General features: G+C 46.3%; 3 protein-coding genes across 4 annotated transcripts; 1 reads left to right on the forward strand and 2 right to left on the reverse strand.

Moving 5' to 3' along the window:
• Positions 1-413: 413 nt before the first annotated feature.
• Positions 414-6,117, reverse strand: ush1gb (Usher syndrome 1Gb (autosomal recessive)). 2 transcript variants are annotated; one of them, XM_060036891.1, is made up of 3 exons: positions 5,780-6,117; positions 2,417-2,861; positions 414-2,046 (listed from the first exon to the last, which is right to left on the reverse strand). In XM_060036891.1, exons 1-3 carry the CDS (start codon positions 5,941-5,943, stop codon positions 1,225-1,227), a joined length of 1,431 nt encoding a protein of 476 aa, XP_059892874.1. In that variant the 5' UTR covers positions 5,944-6,117; the 3' UTR covers positions 414-1,224. The 2 variants fall into 2 exon arrangements, with proteins under 2 accessions (XP_059892874.1, XP_059892873.1); XM_060036890.1 differs by having other exon boundaries at positions 414-2,049.
• Positions 6,118-6,981: 864 nt separating this feature from the next.
• LOC132446347 (proton channel OTOP3-like) lies at positions 6,982-11,251 on the forward strand. Its single transcript, XM_060036595.1, has 7 exons — positions 6,982-7,562; positions 7,938-8,074; positions 8,206-8,264; positions 8,766-8,923; positions 9,146-9,840; positions 9,955-10,131; positions 10,232-11,251. Exons 1-7 carry the CDS (start codon positions 7,169-7,171, stop codon positions 10,400-10,402), a joined length of 1,791 nt encoding a protein of 596 aa, XP_059892578.1. The 5' UTR covers positions 6,982-7,168; the 3' UTR covers positions 10,403-11,251.
• A 14-nt stretch (positions 11,252-11,265) lies between these two features.
• hid1b (HID1 domain containing b) lies at positions 11,266-23,758 on the reverse strand. The gene is made up of 19 exons (XM_060036594.1): positions 23,484-23,758; positions 22,285-22,434; positions 21,168-21,338; positions 20,063-20,185; positions 18,315-18,421; positions 17,747-17,860; positions 16,963-17,194; positions 16,663-16,719; positions 16,429-16,569; positions 15,649-15,739; positions 15,323-15,474; positions 14,940-15,018; positions 14,524-14,688; positions 14,001-14,228; positions 13,634-13,782; positions 13,231-13,311; positions 13,009-13,100; positions 12,518-12,676; positions 11,266-12,097 (listed from the first exon to the last, which is right to left on the reverse strand). The coding sequence occupies exons 1-19, from the start codon at positions 23,547-23,549 to the stop codon at positions 12,034-12,036; spliced, it is 2,421 nt and encodes an 806-aa protein (XP_059892577.1). The 5' UTR covers positions 23,550-23,758; the 3' UTR covers positions 11,266-12,033.
• Positions 23,759-23,908: the final 150 nt, after the last annotated feature.

Below are 23,908 nucleotides of genomic sequence, written 5' to 3' on the forward strand. Positions count from 1 at the left end.
TATAGAGAGGGGAGGAGTCAGGTCTTATTCAGAGGGGAGGAGTCAGAGAGGGGTTCAGACAGGGTGTAGGAGGAGCATGAGCAATGTGTTAGTATGCACACATGCAGCCAGTATTCTTGGCATGCGGCAATAAATGCAGCCTGGAATGTATGGTCCACCCCGTTAATGGAGAGGATAACATACACACACAAACACACCCACACAAACACATAAATGCAAGCACACACACACACACACACACACACACACACACACACACACACACACACACACACACACACACACACACACACACACACACACCAAAAATGCACATAAACCACCACCTGAACATTAACACAGAAACGCACAGAAACCTGATTGACAGGTCTGAGCAGGACAAAAAAAGGTACAAAGAACACCTAGACACACACTGGCACCATCATTTCAACATTTCATTGTATTTCTTTATTCTATGTCTACAGCTATATAGCTACAGAGTGACTGTATTTGTATTACAAATAATCTATTATCCGTCGACAACGTAAAAATGTCATGCGTACATGCCATTCCTTCAGGTGTTAAAGGAGCTCTTTCACTGTAACACTACACCTGTTTGAAACCAAGATAAGGGTGTTATCTGGGCCATGCTGCGAGAGCCATGACCCCGTGGCAACCACGCATTGTATGGGTGCCAAGGAGACGCTCGAGCTGTTTTCATTGGTCCTAAATAACGAGCTACTTGGTATGCACCTGCATTCGACCACATCCACATATGAAAACTGTACAAAGTGTGGTAAACAACGGCGTATGTGTTTATAAATGTACAAATGTTAGCTTAATGAAATACATTCAAAAACATATAATAAATAATAAACAAAATAAAAATATATTTTTTGAATGAATTGGACCACTTTTTTACATCAGTTAAATAATTCCAAAATGTTCAACAAAGATAACAATCCAAATTTGATGCAATTTTACAAACCATCATCACCATTTCAATATGGCATTTCGATTTTACCAATGATAAAAGATAAATAAAGGCATAGCAATCATGTTACTAATGCTATGGTAAAAAACAACCACTAGATGGCCCTACTTATCTCTATAGTATTGTTACACTGGTCAAAGGTGGAATTTCAGCCAGCTGACAGTGTGCTTTATAAGAATGATTTTTTCACCAAATAACTACGAGTCCTGTGACAATTCATGTGTTCATATGGGCAGGTGTTCATGCAGAGCTCAGAGCTCTGTGTCTCTGATGGCCTCGGGCTCACTCAGAGTGTCCACGCGTCTCCTGCAGGCGTCCAGCAGCTTCTTCCTGGGTCCCAGGGGGACGTGGATGCTGTTCAGGTCGTGGTCCGAGCACAGCAGCAGGGCCTGCAGGTCGATCTTCTCCCTCATGAACACCGAGACCAACTCGCCGAGGCTCTGGGAGGCCAGGAACGTCTCCAGTGGGCTGTTCTCGGGCTCCATCTCGTCGTCCAGCTCCAAGTCCTCGTCCTCCCAGGGCAGCTCCTGCAGGCTCAAGGCGCTGCCGATGCTGACCTCGTCCAGGCTGGGCGACCGCAGCGGCAGGCGGCCCCGCAGGCGCACATTCGGAGCCCGCCCGACCGGCTCGCTGTCCGCCACGCTCCCTTCGTCCCGCGGGCCGGCGTCGAACATCCCGCCGCTGAGGTAGTTCCTCCTGAACACCATGGTGCCCAGCCCCGGCCGGGTGAAGAGCGAGTCGCGGCCCGAGTCGGCGCTCACCTCGGAGGAGGCGGCCTCGTGGAGCCCCGGGTCGCTGATGGCGCGGGAGACGGTGTCGGCGTAGTCGTCCATCATGTTGTCGTGGACGCCGCGGGAGAACATCTCGCGGAGGTTGTGCCGCGAGCGCTCCCGGGGGCCGGCGTACGTCCCCTGCTTGAGGAACATGACGTCGCTGCCCATCTGGAGGCCGGCGAGCGATCGCACGCTCTTGCGGCCGTCCTCGTAGATCTTGAACGTGCCGTCCCCCTGCTTCTTCTTCTCCAGCTTCTTCTGGATCTTGGCCTTGCCCTTGGCGGTGGAGTGCAGCGTGGCCTGCTGAGAAGGAGGGGAACAGCTCAAAAGATGCACACACGTCTATTTATAATGTTGAAGCACTAAAACTAAAGGCATGTCACAAATTATGGATCAACAATACTATTCTAGACATTGTGCTGCTTCCCTGTGCCATAGGGACATCGCAATTGGACGTGTCCACATAGATGTACGCTGGATAGCAGTCTACCAGTCTACCCAGTGGACCGTAGCAAACGGTTCTCATCTATCCTTCATATATCTGGGAGGACACGCCCACTTGTGATGCCACTATGGCACAGGGAAGGAAGGATTTTCAACGGCTTGCACCCGCTACTCCCACACACACCTGGTGGCATGACGTGAGCCCTTTGATGCTGTGCACGCTCACCTGCGAGTACGGCACATTGGAGGTGACGGTGTTGCACCGGGTGCTGCTGCCGGTGGTGTAGCTGTTGAAGCTGATGGCGTCCGAGTTGTCCACCGCCGCCGACGCCTCCTTCATGAACCTCTTCTCCATGCGCTCGTGGTGCTTCCTCTGCAGCTGGGCGCAATCCTTGATGCGGCGCTCTGCGGCGCGGAACGCCCGGTCCTTCAGCCTGGACACCAGCTTGGTGTTGAGGCCGATCTGCTTGGCGGCGATGGAGTCCAGGTAGCGCACGCACTCCATGTGGCTCTTGGCGGCCGCCATGTCCAGGGGCGTGTGGTAGTCGTTGTCCAGGCACCACACGTTGGCGCCGAACACCACCAGGAAGGACAGGCAGCTGGGGTGGCCGTTGGCGGCGGCCAGGTGCAGCGGCGTGTTGCCCCACATGTCGCACTTGTCGGGGTCCCCTCTGGGGAAGGGGGGGGGGGGCGGGGGGAAGATTGATAAAATTGTTCACAACAATTGTTTTTTTTAGCAAATTAATGATTGAAAGGGTTAAGCCGACGATTACTCCTGTATGATGCGTAGTAGACGTGAGGTGAAGACAGGTGACAAGTTATTAAGAAACAATGACATTATTTCTAGTAATCTTGCCATTCTTGGCAATACAAAACATATTCTTCAATTTTGGTGACCTATAGCACTTCTGAAAACAACGTACTGAATGCTCAGTGCAATATTTAATTTTTATACCATGCCGTAAGTTCTTAATTTTATGAATTATTAAAACTCAGGTCTGTGCAGGTTAAACATGACAGAGGTGTCCGTGCATTATTCATCTCACACACTCACACACGACTCCTTTTCTTGTGCAGACGCCCCAGAGATCTGAACACACATGGTGAGGTCACCGCTTGTGCCCGCTTCTTCCCTCACTTACATTCCCGTCTGTAAACTCACACCCAGGCAACAAAAGCAACAAGGACAATAACATAGACCTGTGGTCGGAACTTCCCATCGTTGTGGGTTAGATTTTTCCCTCTCTCTGGCCTCTTTTTTCATCTGTATAGAAAGAGCCAGTCTGTCCTTTAGCATGAAGTGTAAAAGATGTGCACAAGATGAATTCCTGTAAGACATCCACCAAGAACCAGATGAGAATCAAATTAACCAATAACAATTTATAACAACCCTTTCTATCAAAAGCTGCATCAGACTCAGATGTGATCCTACTGACCACAAATCTATATCTGAATAACAAGCAAACATTTACCTTCTCCGACTGCTGCAAAACTGAGCCACGTTTGGTTTTATATTCATCCTGACCGCGTTAACCCCCCAGTTCTTCTGAGGCTGTTTTGAGGATGGACGTAAACCATGCATCATCATGACCTTTTCCTCTCGCCCAATACTCCCTCTCTGTCTGCTTGGATGCACAACCCCCGAGACTCTGTCCCTACTACGGACCCCCCCATTGCACCCCACGCCTTATAAAGCTGTCACTTGGGACTGATGCTTGTTTTGAGTGAGTGTGTGTGTGTGTGTGTGTGTGTGTGCGTGTGTTTGCATGCTTGTGTGTGTGTGATGTTTATGTGTGCATATGTGTGAGTGTGTATGTGTGTATGTTTGTGCGTGTGTGTGTGTGTGTGTGTGTGGGGGGGGGGCTCTCAGCTGAAGCAATCTGCTTATTAAAAAAGACGCAGTAAATACTATACCATTTGAAAGCTTGCTCTGTCTGCTCCTTAAACCTTTAACAAAAGACATGGGACCTTGTGCACAATGGGTATGGTAGTAGAATATCTGGTCTGAATATAGGCTTACAGATCAGAATCTGCTTCTGAATTAGCTGCACCTTGCTCCAGGTAATGGGCCTAGTCATACAACACAGGTGCTCAGCGATACACAGCTATCGTTGTAGCACTTGCTAATTAGAGGGAGATTTGTGTTGTGATGGGCTCGCAGTGTTTTCAGTGAAACCAAATAATGCCCAGTAGATGTTATCACTGTATGCCTGTTAGCTCACAATAACATCACATGGTGGGGGGGGGGGGGGGGGGGGGGGCTTAACTCATTGTCCTGTCTTGGGACCCCGCTGTGGTAACTGAATAGGATGTAGCCTGCACAAACTCTTGTTGTGTAATCTTGGTGTACAAATGTATACGTAATAATAAAATAAAAAATGTTACTAAGATAAGATGATTTTTATAAAGCCCAGACTGGAAACCAAGAAAAAAACAAGTGTCTATAACCATTTCTGAAAATGTTTGTCTGTTTCTGTGTGTTTGGAACAGAGAGAGAATGGGAGAAAGTACATTTGTGTGTGTATTTATATGTGAGTCTTTGAGAGAGAACAACAGAAAGAGAGATATCTCTCTTTCTGTCGTTCTCTCTCAAACACAAACACACACACGTACTATGTAGTACGCGTGTGTATGAGTGTGTGTTTGAGAGAGACAGAAAGAGAGCTAGAACATGTGTTTATGTTTGTGTCTGTGTGTTGTGTGCGTATTTGAGAGGGAGAAGGAAAGAAATAAAGTATTTGTGTTTATGTGTGCATGTCTGTTTGTGTGTGTGTTCGGTGTGTGTGTGTGTGTGTGTGTGTGTGTGTGTGTGTGTGTGTGTGTGTGTGTGTGTGTGTGTGTGTGTGTGTGTGTGTGTGTGTGTGTGTGTGTGTGTGTGTGTGTGTGTGCGTGCACACACACCCATTGGATTTGTGCATTGGATTTGACTATTAGGAGGGCTATCCCGTTGTCCCTGACCTTTCTGTGTAATCACTATACATGCTGCCACGGCGGAGCCCCACACACAGCGCTGATTAGAAGAGATGCTGGGACCAGACCAGCATCACACCATATGTGACTCCACCACGACCCATTACATCAATGTGTTTTATGGAGGTTTAAGAGGTTGTTGCAGGATTTTTCACAAGGTGTCAGAACCGAAGTGGCAATAAGAAAGACGAATCTGAAATTCTCAAAATAAACGGATGTGTACTTGCAATTCAGTAGTTTCCACCTTTCTCATTGGTGCCTGAAAGTCACTCTACTGGAATAAGCATGGGGTTGGTATAGCAAGGCCTTGGCCTTCATTAATATCTCTTCAACAAGATTGTTAAGAAACAACGCCTTTAAAGATCAAAATCCATGATAATGACGTCACAAGTATAGTTTAAATATCATTTTCGTTATTTTGCATAACCTTCACATTGACTTTCACTTAATCCCTTAAAGTACTCATTTGGATACAACACACAGTGAACTTTCAAACCCTCCCTCACCCGCGCGCCTCGAGCACCTGTCCCATCTCTACTCCCATGCCGACACAACAACGATGCTGCGTTTCCAAAGCACCTCGTCGGCCTACAAAGAGTAATAGGTGGTGAACGCCTACCCTCTTCCCACGATGAGCCGCAGAGCGCCGATGTTGCCGTGGTAGGCAGCCCATAAGGTGGGTGTCATTCCGTCCTCATCCGGCGCGTTCAGCTCCTTCCGTGTGGCCTCCTTCAGGACGTCCAGGTAGCCGTCCCGGGCCGCCCGGTGGTACCGGTCGTTCATAGCGCCCCGGGCTACGGGCTAAGGGCCCGACGTCTTCGGTCTCACTTCAAGGCCATGAGAAGTGGATCGAGTGGTTGCTATTCTTAAACATATTGGTTGAGATCGCACGCTGTCCGCACGGCCATGGTTAGACTGGAGTATGGAGAGAGGGAAAGAGAGGGGGGCGGAGGGGGTTGCTGGTTGCTACGGGACGCAGAAGTCGTGTGGTTGTCAAGGAGAGGCGTGGTTTGAGACATGTAAACGCCCACTTATCTGTGATGAGTGTTGTGGCTCGGATGGATGGAAGCGAATACAAAGTTAAAAACACAATAACGTTTATATCCAAAGGCCTTCGAATAATTCAATTGAGTAAGAAAGCACTATGTAGGCCTATATACAGAGTATAGTCAGATCTTTGGATTAATTAAGATGCGGATTTGTTATAAACATGAAATTATCTATAGCTTATACTATAGTGTTATAATCATAGCCTGTCATATTTTCTTTCGACAGTAAAGGTCGCTATCTCACCGTAGCGAAGTGGACCACTTTCATTATCTGAGCCTGTCTATCTGTGTTCCTTAAGCTGACGTGAGATAAGCTCACAGGAGAATATCTGCAGCGTGGGCAGAAGTAGATAAGGAGCTGATACCCTGACCTTAGGGGACCAATCTGATCCAGACTGTACTCAAACACAACAGAGGGGTACCACAACAGAGCCTACACCTGTTTCGGACATATAAATAAGTTATTCCACCGTTACTACTTTCCAACACACACTTATTACATGAGCATCCGCGTTGTTAACTAGTGTGTGGTACACAAATAAGGACGACAGACATTTTTAAGTTGCGTCCTGCATATGTAGTAGGCTAATAAAGCCATTAATCACTGTTGTTTGATAACGCAGTTCTAGTTCAAACATGTGAACGTCACTGGGTTACTTAAGCTCAGGTTTGTTTGTAAAGGTGTGGGTGCTTTCAAATGGAATAGTGTGTGACTGTGGTGTGACACACCTTGACCGAAACAACCCTATACGAAAAAAAAAAAAAAAAAAAAAAAAAAAGAGAAAAGGGCTTCATCTGAAGTGCGTGTCGAGCTAATGTTTCACGCAGTAGGTGTATTTGCGTATGAGCGCATTAGATAAAAACACCTAATAGCGCAGGAAACCGCAAAGGAAATGCTGCAAAAGAGAACCGATTACATTTTAAGCAGAAAGTAAACACATTCCAAAACGAGGACCAGCATGGCGGCAAACCAGGTGAACGGGTCCAGGCCCTGGGATTCAGAGAAGCGGTGGGGAGTAGCAGAAGAGGAACCCAGTAACCAGGAGCTAAACTCTGACCACAGGACCCAAGAAAACGTCCAGGAACTGGACCAGGTGGACCCAGTGTGGGCGCCCAGCAGCAGACGCCTGCTCTCTGGATTCGTGGGTCTGAATGTGGTGCTGCTGGGGGCGGCACTGGTGGCCGGTCGGGCTTTCAACCCAACGGGCATCAGCCACCAGGAGTCCGAGGTGTATGTGCTGGTGCTGATGGGCTGCAGCTTGGCCTGGATGATGTGGTATCTGCTCTGGGCCCGGAAGAAGCCCGGCATCTCCCCGCACAAAGATCACCACGCCGGGGGTCTAACTGTCACTGGTGAGCCCCCTGGGCCATAGCTGGCTGGAGATATTTATACAATTAATGTTGCAATATATGGGTACATTTCAGCTAGATTAACATCATGAGTCAGATAAATAATAGTTTCGCTATTGTAACATATCGGTACATTTGAGCTAAATTAATGTCATATAATCAATACATTTCATATTTTATTATTCATCTTCATTTCAGTTGGATTAACATGAGATGTGCTTTATCAATTAGCTATTTAATACTTTTAACATTATAGTAGGCCTATAGATAATTAACGTAAAATGTACTTATTTAATCCCAGGTTGGATTGTAATAAACTATAATACAAATGCAATCAGATGTTGTAATGATTAAGAATATGATTCTGTCTCCATTCAGTTGTCCTCATGCTTTTCGCCGCCTTCAGTCTCCTCCTCCATCTGTTCAGGATGGGATATTTTATTATCATGAGCGACTGCAAGCCGCCAGCTCAAGTGCTGTCCCCGTTTATTGAGGCCCCCTTCCTCGGGGTCCAGGTAATTCGTCACGTGACCATCACTGTTTCCCTATTGCCCATTTATTGGCCTATTTCCTAATGCTTATCATGAGGCAGTTAACCGCCTCCATGGATACTCCAATCCAAATTGATCTCAGATTTTTTTTTCAGACGTATTTACTCTGGGCTCACTCCAAAGACTGCATTCACAAACACAAAATCCTAACTAGGTACAGCCATCACTATGATCTTGTTTTTATATTCACAACATTGATAGTCTCCACATATGGCATACAATAATCTTGCTTTTTCCTTCCTTCGTTGCTCTTTCCCTCTTTCTTTATTCCCCCCTCCCTACATTCCTTCTTGTCACCCACCTTACATTCCTTCCTTCTTTCCTCCTTCCCCCTCTTTCCTTTCCTTCCTTCCCTCCTTCCTTCCTTCCTTCCTTCCTTCCTTCCTTCCTTCCTTCCTTCCTTCCTTCCTTCCTTCCTTCCTTCCTTCCTTCCTTCCTTCCTTCCTTCCTTCCTTCCTTCCTTCCTTCCTCCCCCCTCCATCCCTCCCTTCCTCCCTCCTTCCCTCCCTCCTTCTCCCCTTCCCTCCCTTCATCCCTCACTTCTTCCATCCCTCCCTCCCTCCCTCCCTCTCTCGCGCCCTCCCTCCCTCTCCCCTCCCTCCCTCACTTCTTTCCTCCTCACTTACCCTCCCCCCTCCCGCCCCTACCCAAACAGGTCTGGGCTGATGGTCATTCTGTGTGCCGACCTGTTGTTGTGGCTCAACGCCGTGACGGAGGACACCATCCATCAGGAGATCGAGTTAGAGAAGGAGAAGGTCTTTTATTTTGGAGGCGCAAACTTGTCAGAGAGCAGAGAGACCTACGATGGAGCAGGTGCAGATCTGGGAATGCAAAACGCAAACACGCACGCAAGCACAAATCGACCCAAGCACATACACACACACATGCACTGTGTTTGTTTGTCAACATTCACACACAAACACAGACACACACAGACACACACATAATCACACATAATCACAAACACACACAGACACACAAAACCAAGCAACTTCAACGTTTTTTCTGTTCTAATTATTCCCGCCTTCTCCCCAGGGCTGGGTAACACCACCCATTGCCAGTGCAGCGCCAGCGCCGCCTGCCTGGTCTTCAGGAAGGGCTACGAGGTGCTGTACCCCTTCAACATGGAGTACTACCTGATGGCCGGCTGCATGCTCTACGTCATGTGGAAGAACGTGGGCCGCCACATGGAGCCCGGCCACCAGCCCCACCAGCCCACCGCCCAGAAGCTGACCATGCGCATCGTGTACCAGGGAGGGGTTCTGTTGGGCCCTCTGCTGGGGCTGGTTGTGCTGCTGGCCGGGGTGGCCGTCTTCGTCCTCTACCAGGTGTGGGTGGGTCAAGCCCCGCTCCGTCGCACCGCCTTCCTCCTCTTCTACGGCTACCACCTGGCCGTCATGCCGCTCATGTCCGCGTGCTGCCTGGTGGGCATGCTGGTCCACAAGCTGGAGAGGAGGGCAGTGGAGGAGGGCCACAATCCCACGCGGAGCCTGGACGTGGCGCTCCTCGTGGGGGCCGCCCTGGGCCAACTGGCGCTCTCCTACTTCTCTCTGGTGGCGGCCCTGGAGACGGGCGACCTGAGCCCCCTGGGGAGCCTGGACCTCTCCTACTCCCTCCTCAGCCTGTTGGAGCTCATGCTGCAGAACATCTTCATCATAGAGGGGCTCCACCGACACCCGAGTCTGAGCCGGGCGCGCAAGATCCGAAAGGAGCGGAATAGTATATTTAAGGTATGTCGGCCATTGGGTTGTTTCATTGTCTCCGGGCGTTTATGCTGCGGTGACGCCTGCGGTGATTTTTCGTATTATGAATCGTGAATATGTTGGCTCCATTTGCCGTTTCAGCTGAGAAAGAAGTTCACTGCGGGATCACCTGAGGAACGGAAGGCAGACGACTCTTTACTGACGAGAACCCCAACAACACCAGCACCCCCTGCTGGCCAAGCGGAGGATAGAACTAACACCTGGACAAAGAGGGCCACACAAGAGATCTGTGCTTTCCTCATCTTTGCCAATATCATGGTAACCAAACCAGCTGTGTTTTCTGCCTCAAACAGGATGTTATTTTCTTAAATTCCAATCAATTGAATGAAATTCTAAATTTCCGTTCCATGTTCTCCAGCTTTGGATCATACCGGCATTCGGAGTGAACCCCTCGTTTGAGAACGGAATGGGGAAGAAGTTCTTTGGTTTCACGGCCTGGTTTGTGCTGGTGAACCTGGGCCAGCCCCTCGGAGTGTTTTACCGCATGCACTCGGTCGGAGCGCTGATGGAGCTGTTCCTCGCTGCCTGACGGCGGGAGGCCGCAGCCAGGTGTAACCGTGTTAACAATGATCTTAGCCTTTGTTGTACAACTCAACACAGAGGCCTAATGCAGGCCTAACTATTCAATTATTCAAAAGTCAAGTGCTTTAAAATAAAGAGAAAGACTTATGACTGTTATAGAACTTAATACTGAGGCATAATGTAGGCCTAACTATTCAATTATTCAACAGTCATCAAGTGCTTTTAAATAAAGAGAAAGACTTATGATTAACAGATGCACAAATGCATAACAGCACTCGTACTTAAGGGTCCTCCCGGCTTCTCTGTTTTTGCATCCAACCCTAACCCTTGTGCCCCGGCCCTTTAGCTATCTGGGGGCCCTGGAAACTCCCCGTGGCCCATATGGTTAAGACGGCCCTGGCTGTGGCATACTGTAGACGGGCTTCAGGGACCGAGGGTTCCTGATCGCTGAGCCAATGGTTTCAAGAATAATGAAGCAATTCAATTTTGAGTTGGATAGAATAGTTTTGTTTTGTGAAATGAGTCGTTGAGGATGTACATGTATGTAAATGTTTCATATCAGATCAATTTATCTACTTTCCATGACAATATTTCTGTTGATGTAGGTAGTATTTTCTGTCTATGGATCAAGGTGCTGTCCATTTCAATGAACTTCCTCGTTGTACAGATATTAAGAAAATGGTTCCCACCAGTTTGGCCAACTGGAGATCTATGGGTTTGGCCAATTTGGGATTAGCTCAATCTTATGAATCTTATGAAACAAGCAGGATGTTTCATAACTCTTTTAAGGGCAATAGACATCCAAAAAATGAATATTCATTTAAAAACATGAATAAATTACTAAATAAAGGTTTACAAATTCAGCCATAGTGAAATATGTATTTTTTATTGTCATATCTCCCATCAAGAAAACAGTTTGTTATTTTAATCTATTTATTATAATCTATTTATTCTATAAAAGATTTATTCATGGGCATTCACATCATCCTGTAATCCAAAAGATACGAACACAGCTAACATGACAGACTACAATACGCATGATATATACACAACACTAGACATGAGTTCCTTGATGTATTGTCATACAATTCCATTGTGCTAATTTGCCTTTCATTTCACCTAGCCCAGTGTAATTTTCTCACAAAAGGCTTTGTGAAAATACAGGCATCTTTTGTCAGTGATAATACATCCAAGGATGTAGAATTTTAAACAGTTCAATCAACATAGGGTTTCAAAAAATGACAAATTAATATGAATGAGCAAGTAGGCTCTTCGTTCTTCATAACAAGATCAGATGTTTCAACCCGCTGTGTGGTTCAATAATAATTACCAACATTATTAATACCGCTGGAGATTTGGACGGATGTGGTTCTAAAGAACCACATCTTGGAAAAACTGAACGAAATGTTTCTAGATCTATTTCTGTGATACCGGGACATCTAGTAGGAAATCTCCGTTTGGAAATAGACTATAGAAAAAAAGTGGCTGCTTGTTTTGTTCAGATAAACAAAATAAATTGTACACGGTCGATGGTCCAGTTAAAAGACGGTACGGAAGTGGCACGACGCCATCCCTGACCCGATGACGACGAGGACAGTTCTGCCATCTACTGGATCTCCTTGACCTCTTCTGGTTCCACTAGATCCTCTGAATCTCAAAGAGTCTCACGTCTGTGTCGTACCAGACTGGGGGGTCCACGTTACTATGGCAACGAGGGACCAGAGAGAAGATACAAAGATAAATTAGAAAAAAAAAAAGAGGACAAACAGACCATGATGAAATCTCAATTGCTAATGTGAGGCCTGGAACAATTTACATAGGAACCTGAAGCCGAAAGCACGCCGCCATGTCGAGTAACGAAATACAATGCAAATGTGTGCTTTTTGCATAAAAAAAATGCAGCGTGCGAAAAGCAGCAGCCCCGCTAAAGTCACCTTTAAAGTGAGCTTTAATCTATAAAAACAAAACTATTTGACGTCTTTTTTTGGGTTAAAAGTGAAGAAAAAGCTGCTTTTTGTGTGCTTAAGATCCAACACGATTGGTTGCTTATGTCAGATTCACCGGTTTGAAATGGGGTCTTTCCAGAGGAATCTATACGTTCATTAGAGGGCCGTTCCCTCACCGGAGGTAGATGACCCCCCACATGTAGGTGCGGAACCACATGGTGGTGCTGGCGTTGGCCTGGTACTTCCTGATCAGGATGGGGTGGGGCACCGGCAGCAGGCCCACCAGCGTCCCGTGCTGGAGGAACTTCAGGATCTCAGACTCGTCAGTCAGGCCCCTGAGGGCCAAGACAGACAGACAGACAGACAGACAGACAGACAGACAGACAGACAGAAAGAGAGACAGACAGACAGACAGACAGACAGACAGACAGACAGACAGACAGACAGACAGACAGACAGAGAGACAGACCGAAAGAGAGAGAGACAGACAGACAGACAGACCGAAAGAGATAAAGACAGACAGACAGACACACAGACACGAGTGCCCTCAGTAACACTTACAAGTTTTGACTACCATTTTTTTACATGATTAAATTGAGCATTTGTAAAGTCCCCCGTTGATCTGGGTGGTGTTAGTGCTGGTGGTGGTGGTGGTGGAGGCCCCTACTTGTCTATGCAGATCTTCTCCACCTGGGGAACCAGTACTTGTAGCAGGCGCATGATGGTCTGCAGAGGCAGCTTGGCTTTCCACAACAACACCTGGGAACACCAGTGTGAGGAGAGTACAACGGTTACGTCTGTCTTGTTCAGAGTGGCCCTGGGAACAATGAAGTATGATAAAAAAAAGGAAGAAACTTCTGCAAGATGGTGAGCAGGCGAGGTGTCCTACCCAGTCTGGAGTCGCCCTCCACACTGCGGAGGAAGAGGCCGTGCTGGACAACTGACTTCGACCCGACTCCGACTGAACAGCCTTTGAAGAGAATGGCGGAAAAGTTACATTTTCTTTCAAATATTCTGGAGTCTGGAGGGTAAAGCGGGCAGCATACTCCCGAAGAAGAAGATATTTTGAGCAAAAACCTGGTTAAAACTAAATGCGGCTTCGGATTGGTCGCTTGACGCTCCAAGAATCGCAAAAAAAAACGTTTGGTGAGGGAATACGTTGGTACGTTTTCTGTGTGTTTTCTGTGTGATCACATCATTTTGTTCATCCGGCCTCACAAAACGTAGTATGCTGCCCCCTTGAGGTTCAGTAAGGGTATGAAGAGGTCCTTCATCCAAGTGGCCCCCAGTACCTCGTGGTCGTGCTCAGAGTTGGACTCTGTGTCGCTGGCTGCCGCAACAGCGCTGGTGTCTGCGGCGGTCTGGGTGGAGCTACTATTCTTCAGGGTCACCATGGTGCCGTCCACACTCACCTGGGACTTCTCCGTCAGCTTGTCGATGGCTACGAGTGAGCACACACACACACACACACACACACACACACACACACACACACACACACACACACACACACACACACACACACACACACACACACACACACACACACACACACACAGTTAAGGTTCTGGTTCTGGGTTCGATCCCTCATGTTGAGCCTCTTGCAAAAAATAAAAAAACGCTATATAAATGCTTAATTCTCAGGGTAAAACCACGGACCTGGGGTGGCCTCCAGGCTGGCCTTCAGGGTGCCGGGCTCGGCGGGTGCGGCGGGCCTGGAGCCCTCCATGGCCTCCCTCTCGGTGGAGCCGGCGCGGCTGACGGCCGGGGGGCTCTTCCTAATTCGCTGCAGGGCCTTCTGGATGGCCGCCGTGTCCGTGGGCAGGTTGGCCAGCTGGTGGAAGATGCTCCGCTTGCGTATGACGGCGTACACCAGGTTGAAGTTACCTGTCAGAGCCCAAGTACGGGAAGGAGATGGGATGTTGCGGACGATTGAGACGGGGACAATATGGAAAAATTAATTAAAATGGGGAAATTTGAAATCGTAAATTTCCGACATATTTACAGGAATTTTGGGGAAAAAAATATTTCTAATATTCTTTTTTTTGCGAGGGCCGAGGATGGGAAGGAGTTCATTGAGTCGGGCACAATAACGCATTTCTTTTGTATTTAAGATTGTGAAATTCTAAACCAGGAATTTCCAATATTTCTTTAAGTTGAGCTCAGCTTTGGGGGCCCTCACCGTCAAACTGGTACTGGATGATGTTGTTAAAGACCTCCAGAAGGAAGAAGACCAGGTGGTGGTTTTGTGCCGAGGTGAAGAGGAACCAGGGGGTGGAGAAGGCCTCTAGAAGGTGGAGCAGTTTGTTGGCCGCCACCATGGACAGGCTCTTCAGATAGGGTGAAACTGGGGACAGCGAGCGGGGGCGAGTCAGTCAGTTGAAATCCAATGAGCCTCAAATGACTCACATGGCCCTACATTGACCTGATCAGTTTAGAAACGCTTTTAGATTAAAATTGCATCAGAGTGCAACACGACTGACCATTTACATAGAGTTATATATATATATATATATATATATATATATATATATATATATATATATATATATATATATATATATATATAATCTTATTAATATTAATTGGGGCACTCACCATTCACTATGATGGTGAGTAGGCAGTCGTACAGGGGCTGAAGGCGCTGGTGTCCACTGGTGATGATCTTGTGGAAGATCTAGGCAGAGTTCACCAAAGGTTAAACTCCAAGAAGGTTAGCTATATGTAATTGTGTTACAATAACATTTCTATCCATAATTTATATTATAATTATAATAATATTACTTTTGACCTCATATTAATGTATTGATATATGCTCTTTTGTTTGATATGGGACATTGTTTGAAAAACAAATCCGGATTGCATCACATTCTGGTTCCAGTAAATCCACAGTAACATCAAAGTAAAAGCGCTAGTGGTTTTTGCCCGATCACTTCCCTCTCATACCTCAGAAATTCTTCTTAACCCTGAGGCTCACTCACCACGATGAGCAGGTCGGCGTGGGAGCCCGTGAACACGGGGATGTCCATGGGAACGCGCACCAGGTAGGGCTTGTTCAGCCGCACCCCAAAGTTCCTCTCTCCGCTCAGTAGCAGCAAAATGAACACACCGATGTGCATGAGGCCCAGGCGAGCTGCTTACACACACACACATGGCCATGAAATGCACACACAACCGCATGCAATGACACAAACGGTCATGACACACACACACACGTACACACACAGATATGGAAAATCAAGTTGATATGGGCTTACAACAAACAATTGTGCATTGTGGTAAGGAGTGCAGTGAAAGTTTGACTCACATTGATCGGCTCTGGCATCGTTTAAATAAAACAATATGGGGACCAGCATATCCAAAACATCACTGCTTTTCAGCACAAAGAACAGGAATTTCTGACATATCCAAAACAGACGGACAGACAGACAGACAGACATACAGACAGACAGACAGACAGACGGACAGACACAAAAACACACGGTTAGCACAACGAATGAATCAGACATAATCTTTGATTAATTTTGTGCTTTTCATGTAAATGGTAAAACAGCTCATTTAGAAAATACTACTGTTGTTCGATACTGAACAGACTTCATAAAGAAATACATTGACATGCCCATAATTATAGAGCGTGCCATGTGATTATGTGGAAATCTGGTGAATTCCCAAAGGATTTGTATCAACGTGTTCAAGTTCAATTTCCTCTGAAATTTCAAAATCGCCACCAGCGATGATATATGCATCACTGAGACCTCTTCCAGGCGGTAAAAATCCACTGCACAGATTCCAACTTGAAAGTAACCACAGTAGCCACAAACACACACAGCTATGTCCCTGTGGCTGACGCACGTTGAATAAACTATAAACTCTGGAAATTGCCAAAAGCAAACGTCCCTTTTAAACTACAGATAGCAAGCATGTACTTTTGATCAAACGTGCCCTTTATTAAATGGTATCTTCACACACACACACACACACACACACACACACACACACACACACACACACACACACACACACACACACACACACACACACACACACACACACACACACACACACACACACACACACACACACACACCTTGTTGAAGTCACAAAGTTTCCAGAAGAGGGTGAGGAGCTCCTGGTGGAATTGGATCTTCTTGGTGGAGTGGGGCAGGTAGGTCTGGGCCAGCGGGTTGTTCAGCAGCCTGGCAATGCCCTTCAGGATGAAGCCAAAGTCCTGAGAAAACAAGGCAAAGGCCCCCCATTTACCCAGGTTTCCTCTCTGCTGGCCACGGGGCATTGTTTCTGCTGCTGCCATGTGTTGTCTTACCTCTTCTCGGTGGATCCTGGATAAGTAATTCACAAAGAGGTTCTCGGGTCCCGAAGGCTGCAAAGACAAAATAACAAAGACTGCTTTTTAGTGATGTGATTATGGGATGATTTTACTTTTGTCTTTCGCAGTTGACGGTTAAGACTTCGTGCAGTGCATGGACAAAATAACAAAGACAGCATTTTAGAATTCTGATTATCGGATGATTTTACTTAAGTCTTTATAGTTTAAGAGTTATAGTTAAGTTATGGGGGGGGGGAGGGTCAAATGTCAGGCTGGAGCCTCGTCACCACTGCACACCTCGTGGTCGTCGGGAGCGAAGGGGGAGCCGGGGGTCTCCAGTTGGTCCAGAGCGGTGGCGGCGGCCGGGTCCACCTCGTGCTCCAAGGTCACCACCAGGATCTGCACGGCCAGCTCCACCAGCTGCTCCCGCTGGTCCCAGAACACGAGGTGGTTGTAGGGGATGCCGTAGCCCACCGGGTCGTAGGCACACACAACGTTGAGCAGCGACGTGAACAGGGGCAGCGCGTGTCTGAGAGGGGGGGGGTCGGGCGAAGGAAGACGCTTCAGGTTGAAATGGGACGTCGCCGAGCCATGTTATTGCAAGATTGCATGTTATTGAAGAGTCGAGGCGCGCCAGGCAGGATAATAGGGAAACGTAATAGAGAGATGAGGAAGGTCTTGGGTTTCAACGTGGTAGATCTATTAGCAGTCTTCTGCAAGAAGCTCAGGAACCATCTCTTCAGAATGCACATACACACTGCATACACAAATGAATGGGTTTTCCCGGCATAAATGGGATCAGTGATAAACCCTTTCGATGGAGGCGTTGGCTAAATGCCGTAAATATATAATTGTTCATCTAAAAACTCTTTTCAGCTTTTACTTTGATACATCTAATATATTTGCTCAAAAAAGTTTGAGTAAGCTGTAGATGTTAGAAAAAGCATGACACTGAAGACACTGACACTGATATATTTGTGTGCATAGAGCTATAAGGGCCCAGAGAGAAAGGGACCAGACTTTAAAACCCTTCACCGTGTTAACATTCGGTGTGTTTCGGTGGAGCTCGCGGCCGGGGTACCTGTCGTCTGTGGAGCAGAAGAAGGAGACCCAGGGGTTCCTGCTGTCTGAGGTGGAGGGCGACAGGTACATGGCCTCTGAGAAACAGGTGAGCAGCAGCTTCAGCAGCTCCGCCCTGAGCGCCACACAGAGCGTGGAGTGAAACATCAGTTTCTTCAAATGAAAACAAACTCTGAAACAACATGTTTTAGAGGAATAGTACGTAGGAGGTAGTAATGATTGTAGTGAAACAGATCGATCCAGGTCAAAATATTTGTCCTAAATGCAAAAAGACGAAGGATATGATCGATTTGCCTTCTATGGGGTTAGACAAATGCGTTAAATGTAACTTATTTTTGGGTTGCCAGGTTACATCAATCAAATGATCTGGCTACATCCTCGGACATCTGATGTAGTGAATGGAGACAGAGAGAGCCTGAAAAGCAATAAAGCACCGCCCCTCAATGAATAAACAAAGTGTCTCCCAGAAGTGTGCCTGATGGCTTTTTTTTTTTATATTGATAGTGGGACTAGCGGGGACTAGCTCAAACAGGGTGTTTGGTTATCTAATGAGAGCAGAGAGAGCCTACCTGTTGAGGTCATGGAGGTAGTTGTGGGGTGGGGACTGAGCGAAGCCCACTCCAGCCTCCCAGATGTATTCACAGCTGTCCATGGACTGGATGTCCTCAGTAGACTCCTGCACAGGTCATGGTATTCTCTACATTAGCATAGTTTACATTTCTTCAAATAAACAAACAGAAAGAAATTAATATGATACTCCCTTTTTGACCATAATTGGTACATCATGAAAGTTATTTTATATTAAAAATATATATATTATTATGTCAAATGTCCTATCAATAATCAAACATCACAGAGGACTGTTTTGCGATGGGGGAGCAACATGCTGTTGGGTGGCACAGTTGATCAAAATAGATAAACTGCATTTCTCTTCATTAAAATACAAGCTAACACACATACTTAGAATGCATATTCTAAATACAAATATAAATACATTGATAAATGGCTGTACATGAAAAAAACTATCCAAAACCAAAGTGTCAAGTACAAAAATAAAGTACAGAAGAAGACCGCTATAGTGAGAAGTCCAGAGAGCTCCCACGCCATGTGAATGAAGGAGGTGCCGAGCACTTGACTTGGCACGTACATATACGACACCTCTGTAGAGATAACTCCTGTGTTGCTATCGCTAAGCATTTGGCTACTGTGCCACAGGAACTCTAGAAGAGTCAAAGCAAATACCGCCATGCAGTAAGCACACCCCTTCATTTGGGCAAATCCTGAATTACAGGTATAACATTTGACTGTTCGGTTGTGATCCGTGTACCTGTGTGTACTTGTGTGTGTATGTGTGTGCGCGTGCATAATAGTGCAGGTTTATCAAGCCCTTGGAGCAATAACGGGGACAAGAACAACAGCCACTGGGCATTTCCCTCCCACTATGACAAGCCTCATTGAATGTGACATTTCCTTGGGGTGGCTGTGTTGTTTGAGTGTGAGTGTGTGCCTGTGTGTGTGTGTGTGCGTGTGTGAGTGCCTGTGAGTGCCTGTGTGTGCGTGTGTGCGCGCGTGTGTGCGCGCCTGTGTGTGTGTGTGTGCGTGTGCCTGTGCGTGAGCGTGTGCTAGTGTGAGTTAGGTCAAACAGGAGCCGGCAGCAACTACAACACGCAGGTGTTTGCTCAGCGTGAATTAGACGTGTTCACCCTCTCCTCCTCAGCCCAGTTAACAAACACAGGCCCGGCAGCCACTCCCACCCATCGGGGGTGTACAGTCACTGATTAACCGTGGTGGAAGGGTGCCTAACAAGGTGGGGAGAGAACATTGCCTACGGGTGTTAATCGCAGCAGAGGAGCTCACCAGCAGCTGCAGATCTCAATGACAAGCTCTCACAGAATGGTTTGTTTGCCAGCTCTGTCCCTTGGGGTCAGACGTGGGTGTGATGCTTATTCCAGAGACAGTATCAACCAAGCAGATTATGACTGTCTCATTTGATCAAAAAAGTCATCAGTAACCTCATGACTAATGCTTCCAAGGAGTTATGTTTATTTGAATGTTTACTCCCCTTATATGTATCACCGACCGGATGGGATGGATGGACTTAACATGACCTCAACACTTTGAATGTTATTGCACTCAATGATTTTGTTTTTACAAATCGGTGGACGCCAGCCAGAATAGCTGACTGTAGCCGTGTCAACTAACGGGCATCCTTTAAATGAACAAATAAACCCAGCAGGGGGACTTCTGGGAAGCTGGTGGCGGTTGCCATGCAGACAGATGGTGTGACAGACGGACAGCCGAGGACAGATGGACTCACAGGGCCGTCCTTCTTGTGGCCTCGGACCGTGAAGTCCGGACAGAAGAGCAGGTCAGCGATGGCCATCAGGAGCGACTCTGCCAGGGGCCTCGCGTCGTCCGAGTCATCGTCCGGGTCCAAACACTGGAAGAGAGAAAGAAAATAGATATATGAAATTAATAACTTCTCTGAGTTATGGATTCATGAGGAATGGAAATGGTAGGTTACCCGACTGTTTCTCGTATAAAAAATGTCTCATTGTTATACAAGTTAAACAAGTTTCATATCCAAAAAACATCAAGGCTAATATCAAACATTTGATACTCAACACTACGTAAACAATTATTCCCCATTTTCCATTCCAGTCTTTCACATTTCCCCTCATTCTGGCACTTTAATCAGGAGTAATTCAATACCTGCTTAATTCAATAGGGGAAAATGGGAGGGAAGAGGGGGGATACAATATAGGCAGTGTTTGGACCAGTCTCTGCTGTAGACCAGGTAACCAGAGAACCATGTAGCGCAGCAGCAGCCAGCATTAGGGAGAAGGAAAAAAGGGTGAAATCCAGTCCTCTGCAATGGCCTTGTTGTACCCTATGTATACACACTATATAGTGGGAGCCCTGTTCTGGATAATTGTTTGCATGACTGTGCCATAGATGGAGACAATGGCTATTTGATTTAAGAAGTCCTTTGGGTAATATAATACAATTTGAAGTAGTATAGCACTCCTATGCTACAATAAAAAAGTAAGTTATTTGCAGATTTCTTTCCCCTTAAAAGATCATCATAGTCTCTAAAGTGGGTTCTAATCACACCATTATAATGCAGAGCTTACACATTCTCATCATAATCGCAATAACAACTGTTGCAACGCAACAGTTGTACTTAACAGAATGATGATAGACTGTAGCTTTGGTTTTCGTACATTTTCTCAGTTGTGGGTCAGTTCGAAGATAGTGGAGACCATGGCAACAGGAGTAACATAGCAGTTCTCACACTCTCGCCACTGGAACCACAACAGCTGCACCAGCAACTCATTTACAGACACCAGCTCCTAGTTGTGCATCTGCCTCTTTTACAACGATGACGACGACGACGATGACGATGAGGAAGAATCTCTCACCCCGGCTCTTCCAGCTCCGGGCACGTTGGACCAGAAGAAGCCCCTCCAGTCGGCGTCCTCGAAGATGTAGGGCAGGACGCGGGTCAGCAGGCGTGTGCAGTTCAGAACGATCTGCCTCTCTTTGTCTGAAGGACAGCCCGAGTCGGCTCCCTGGACCAGCTTCTCCACCGCCTCGGAGACGCAACACACGGACACACGCACTCAGTATGAGCCACGGTTTCGGCGGCTGGAGGGAGTATCCTATCGGGTCTCATCAAGAGGAGGATGAATGGTTTCAATGAACTATGGTCTTCCAACACTGACATATGGCAATGATAAGAAGGGGTTGCCTTGGCTTTTATTACCACTACTCCTTCAGCGATTACAGTATAATATACAAATTATCATCATCATCAATTCTTTATTTAACCAGGTAGAAAATCATTGAGATTTAAAATCTCTTCTACGAGAATGACCTGGCCAAGAAATCAGGCTCCCTTGAAGAGCAGAAAAGTTATTGTTGGGGAAACTCCGGCTTATAGCAATAAAAAAGACAATGATTTGGGGTTCTTAATAGTCACATGTGAAGTTGAATTATAATTCTGTGAAGGACCTTATTCATCCAACAAGTTTTAAAACAAATAATTGTAACTTAACTGTTTTGTTTAGTCAATTCAGTTGCACTTTGGTGTACAGTGACCGGAATCAAATACAGCAAAACTAAAGTCCAAGTGAATGAAGTGTATTCCACAATGTACTCCTCACGCCTGCTCCTCTTGTTCCAACGGCTCTACTCCCAATCCAATTAAAGGCCATTTGTATCGGTTACATGTTCTCCGACCCTTAAAAAGACCCCAGGCTGGGAATAACAAACACACTTGCATTCTTTGTGCTCTGACTGTAACCAAGGTGGACTCTCTACAACCTGTCTACGCCGTCACAAGCTGAGACTGGAGTTGTAAAGCTCATTTTGCAAACCATGCAAACTCTAGCTATGTGCATTTCATTACAAGTGGAATACGAAGACAGAATCTATACTATATAAATAGGAAAATATAAATATGGAGGAGTTTTTGTTCTTTAATTAATTCGGGCTGATTTGAGAGAACTGAGGAAGACTCATCTTATCTTATATCACCTTATAGCAGAGGGTTGCCAGGTTGGACGGGGATTCCTCTCTAACAGCCCGGATCTCCGCTGCAGGCACCAAAGCAAAGGCATCCTGGATGGAAATGGCGGTGTCCGCCCAGAACTGGTCCCAGAACGCATCGTCTGAAGCCTCTACGGGCTGAAGGACAGGGCGGCACACGTCATACTGTGTTGTGTGTGCATTCAAAATCAAATGTTGTGCATTGTATGTATGTATGTATGTATGTATGTATGTATGTATGTATGTATGTATGTATGTATAGATGGATGTTTGTATGTAGTCTAGGGCCAGGCTAGGAGGGTTGTTGTGTCTACTCTGTCCTATAGCCGAAAGGTACTCCGGGTTCGATCCCCAATGTCTGTGACGTACCTGTATGCACCATGAAGCACGATGCCATCTACCTGCTAGTTAATGAGATGTATTTGAATTCACTTTCGATTGTTTTGGATAAACGTTATAGTAAAACTGGCACAATCTTCTTTGATGAAAGAAGAATATTATAAAATACAACCATTACTCAAGTCAATACATAATAAGTGTTGCAGGCTGACTACTGCAGCAGTCATTTTATCAAATAATTTCACACTTATTCTTTTGCGAATGCATGAAAATATCTAATGTATTATCAGATTTATGAGGGCGTATATTATCTAAGGAAAGGCATGCGAATATTATCTAAGGAAAGGCATGCGAAATTTGTTGGATTTGGGAAATGTATATATATTAATGACGTGGAAATCCGTGACATATGCGATAATGCATAGCAGTGAATCGAGATGGTGTTGATTGCTTTCAGGTATAACCCAACGGTCCGCCTTAAAATTATCTTCTCAAAGCAGGGCTCGGGGATATGTTTGAAACTTCAATTGATGAAGAATATTAATGTATGTCAATGTTTAGCGATTGAACTTTTTGTGATTTCCAAAACCCTTTTTTCGATAAATGGCAACTATCGCAGCTAAAACTCAAACAATCTTAGTCTAAATAATAACTTTTTTCAAACAGCTTCCGCCCGTCATTACCAAAATAGTTATTCAACGTTTTATCATGTTAAATTCTAATGATGGGTCTTAAAACTAAAAAGTAGGCTACCATCTGGAACTCGAAATTAAACTCCAGAAGAAGAAAGAAATGTCAGAAGAATAAACAACACATGCAGTCAAAGTAAGAGCAGCCTCAAAACAAACCTGTGTTTTGGTGGTCAATTGTATCACTGCCTTTCTAAAGTGAAGTTTCGAGTCAGCGTTTCCCATTTTTTCCAGAACGTGCTGCAGCCACAAGTGCGTCTGCTGCCTGTTAACAGAACGGTGACGCTCAGCCAGCGACCGTCTCCCGCATCCACCTGACAGCTGCTCCCACGGCCCGCCAGCACCCTATACTGAGCAGGATGCAACACCAGGCCACTTCCGGGATCTAAAAGTACATATTTACTCTCAATTAGTCGTCATTCCATTCTCGCTGGAGCTGACGTGAACATTTGACCCTGCGCCGCATTAACCATCTCGATTATACTGGTCGTTATTATCATTATCATCGTCATTCTCCTCCTCCTCAGCAGCATCATCATCATCATTCTCCTCATTATCAACAACAACAACAACAACAACAACAA

This window comes from Gadus macrocephalus, chromosome 18, assembly GCF_031168955.1.
Source record: "Gadus macrocephalus chromosome 18, ASM3116895v1".
Classification (NCBI taxonomy): domain Eukaryota; kingdom Metazoa; phylum Chordata; class Actinopteri; order Gadiformes; family Gadidae; genus Gadus; species Gadus macrocephalus.

Excerpts from the sequence above, each read along its gene's own strand:
- ush1gb (XM_060036890.1), bottom strand. The coding sequence starts at position 5,943 with ATGAACGACCGGTACCACCGGGCGGCCCGGGACGGCTACCTGGACGTC. Across the intron at positions 2,862-5,779 it reads CGGCTCATCGTGGGAAGAGG|AGGGGACCCCGACAAGTGCG; the intron begins GTAGGCGTTCAC and ends CCCCTTCCCCAG. Across the intron at positions 2,050-2,416 it reads CCAATGTGCCGTACTCGCAG|CAGGCCACGCTGCACTCCAC; the intron begins GTGAGCGTGCAC and ends CCTCCTTCTCAG.
- LOC132446347 (XM_060036595.1), top strand. The coding sequence starts at position 7,169 with ATGGCGGCAAACCAGGTGAACGGGTCCAGGCCCTGGGATTCAGAGAAG. Across the intron at positions 7,563-7,937 it reads CGGGGGTCTAACTGTCACTG|TTGTCCTCATGCTTTTCGCC; the intron begins GTGAGCCCCCTG and ends GTCTCCATTCAG. Across the intron at positions 8,265-8,765 it reads AAACACAAAATCCTAACTAG|GTCTGGGCTGATGGTCATTC; the intron begins GTACAGCCATCA and ends CTACCCAAACAG.
- hid1b (XM_060036594.1), bottom strand. The coding sequence starts at position 23,549 with ATGGGAAACGCTGACTCGAAACTTCACTTTAGAAAGGCAGTGATACAA. Across the intron at positions 16,720-16,962 it reads TCGCTCCCGACGACCACGAG|CCTTCGGGACCCGAGAACCT; the intron begins GTGTGCAGTGGT and ends TTGTCTTTGCAG. Across the intron at positions 15,740-16,428 it reads AACTTTGTGACTTCAACAAG|AAATTCCTGTTCTTTGTGCT; the intron begins GTGTGTGTGTGT and ends TGGATATGTCAG.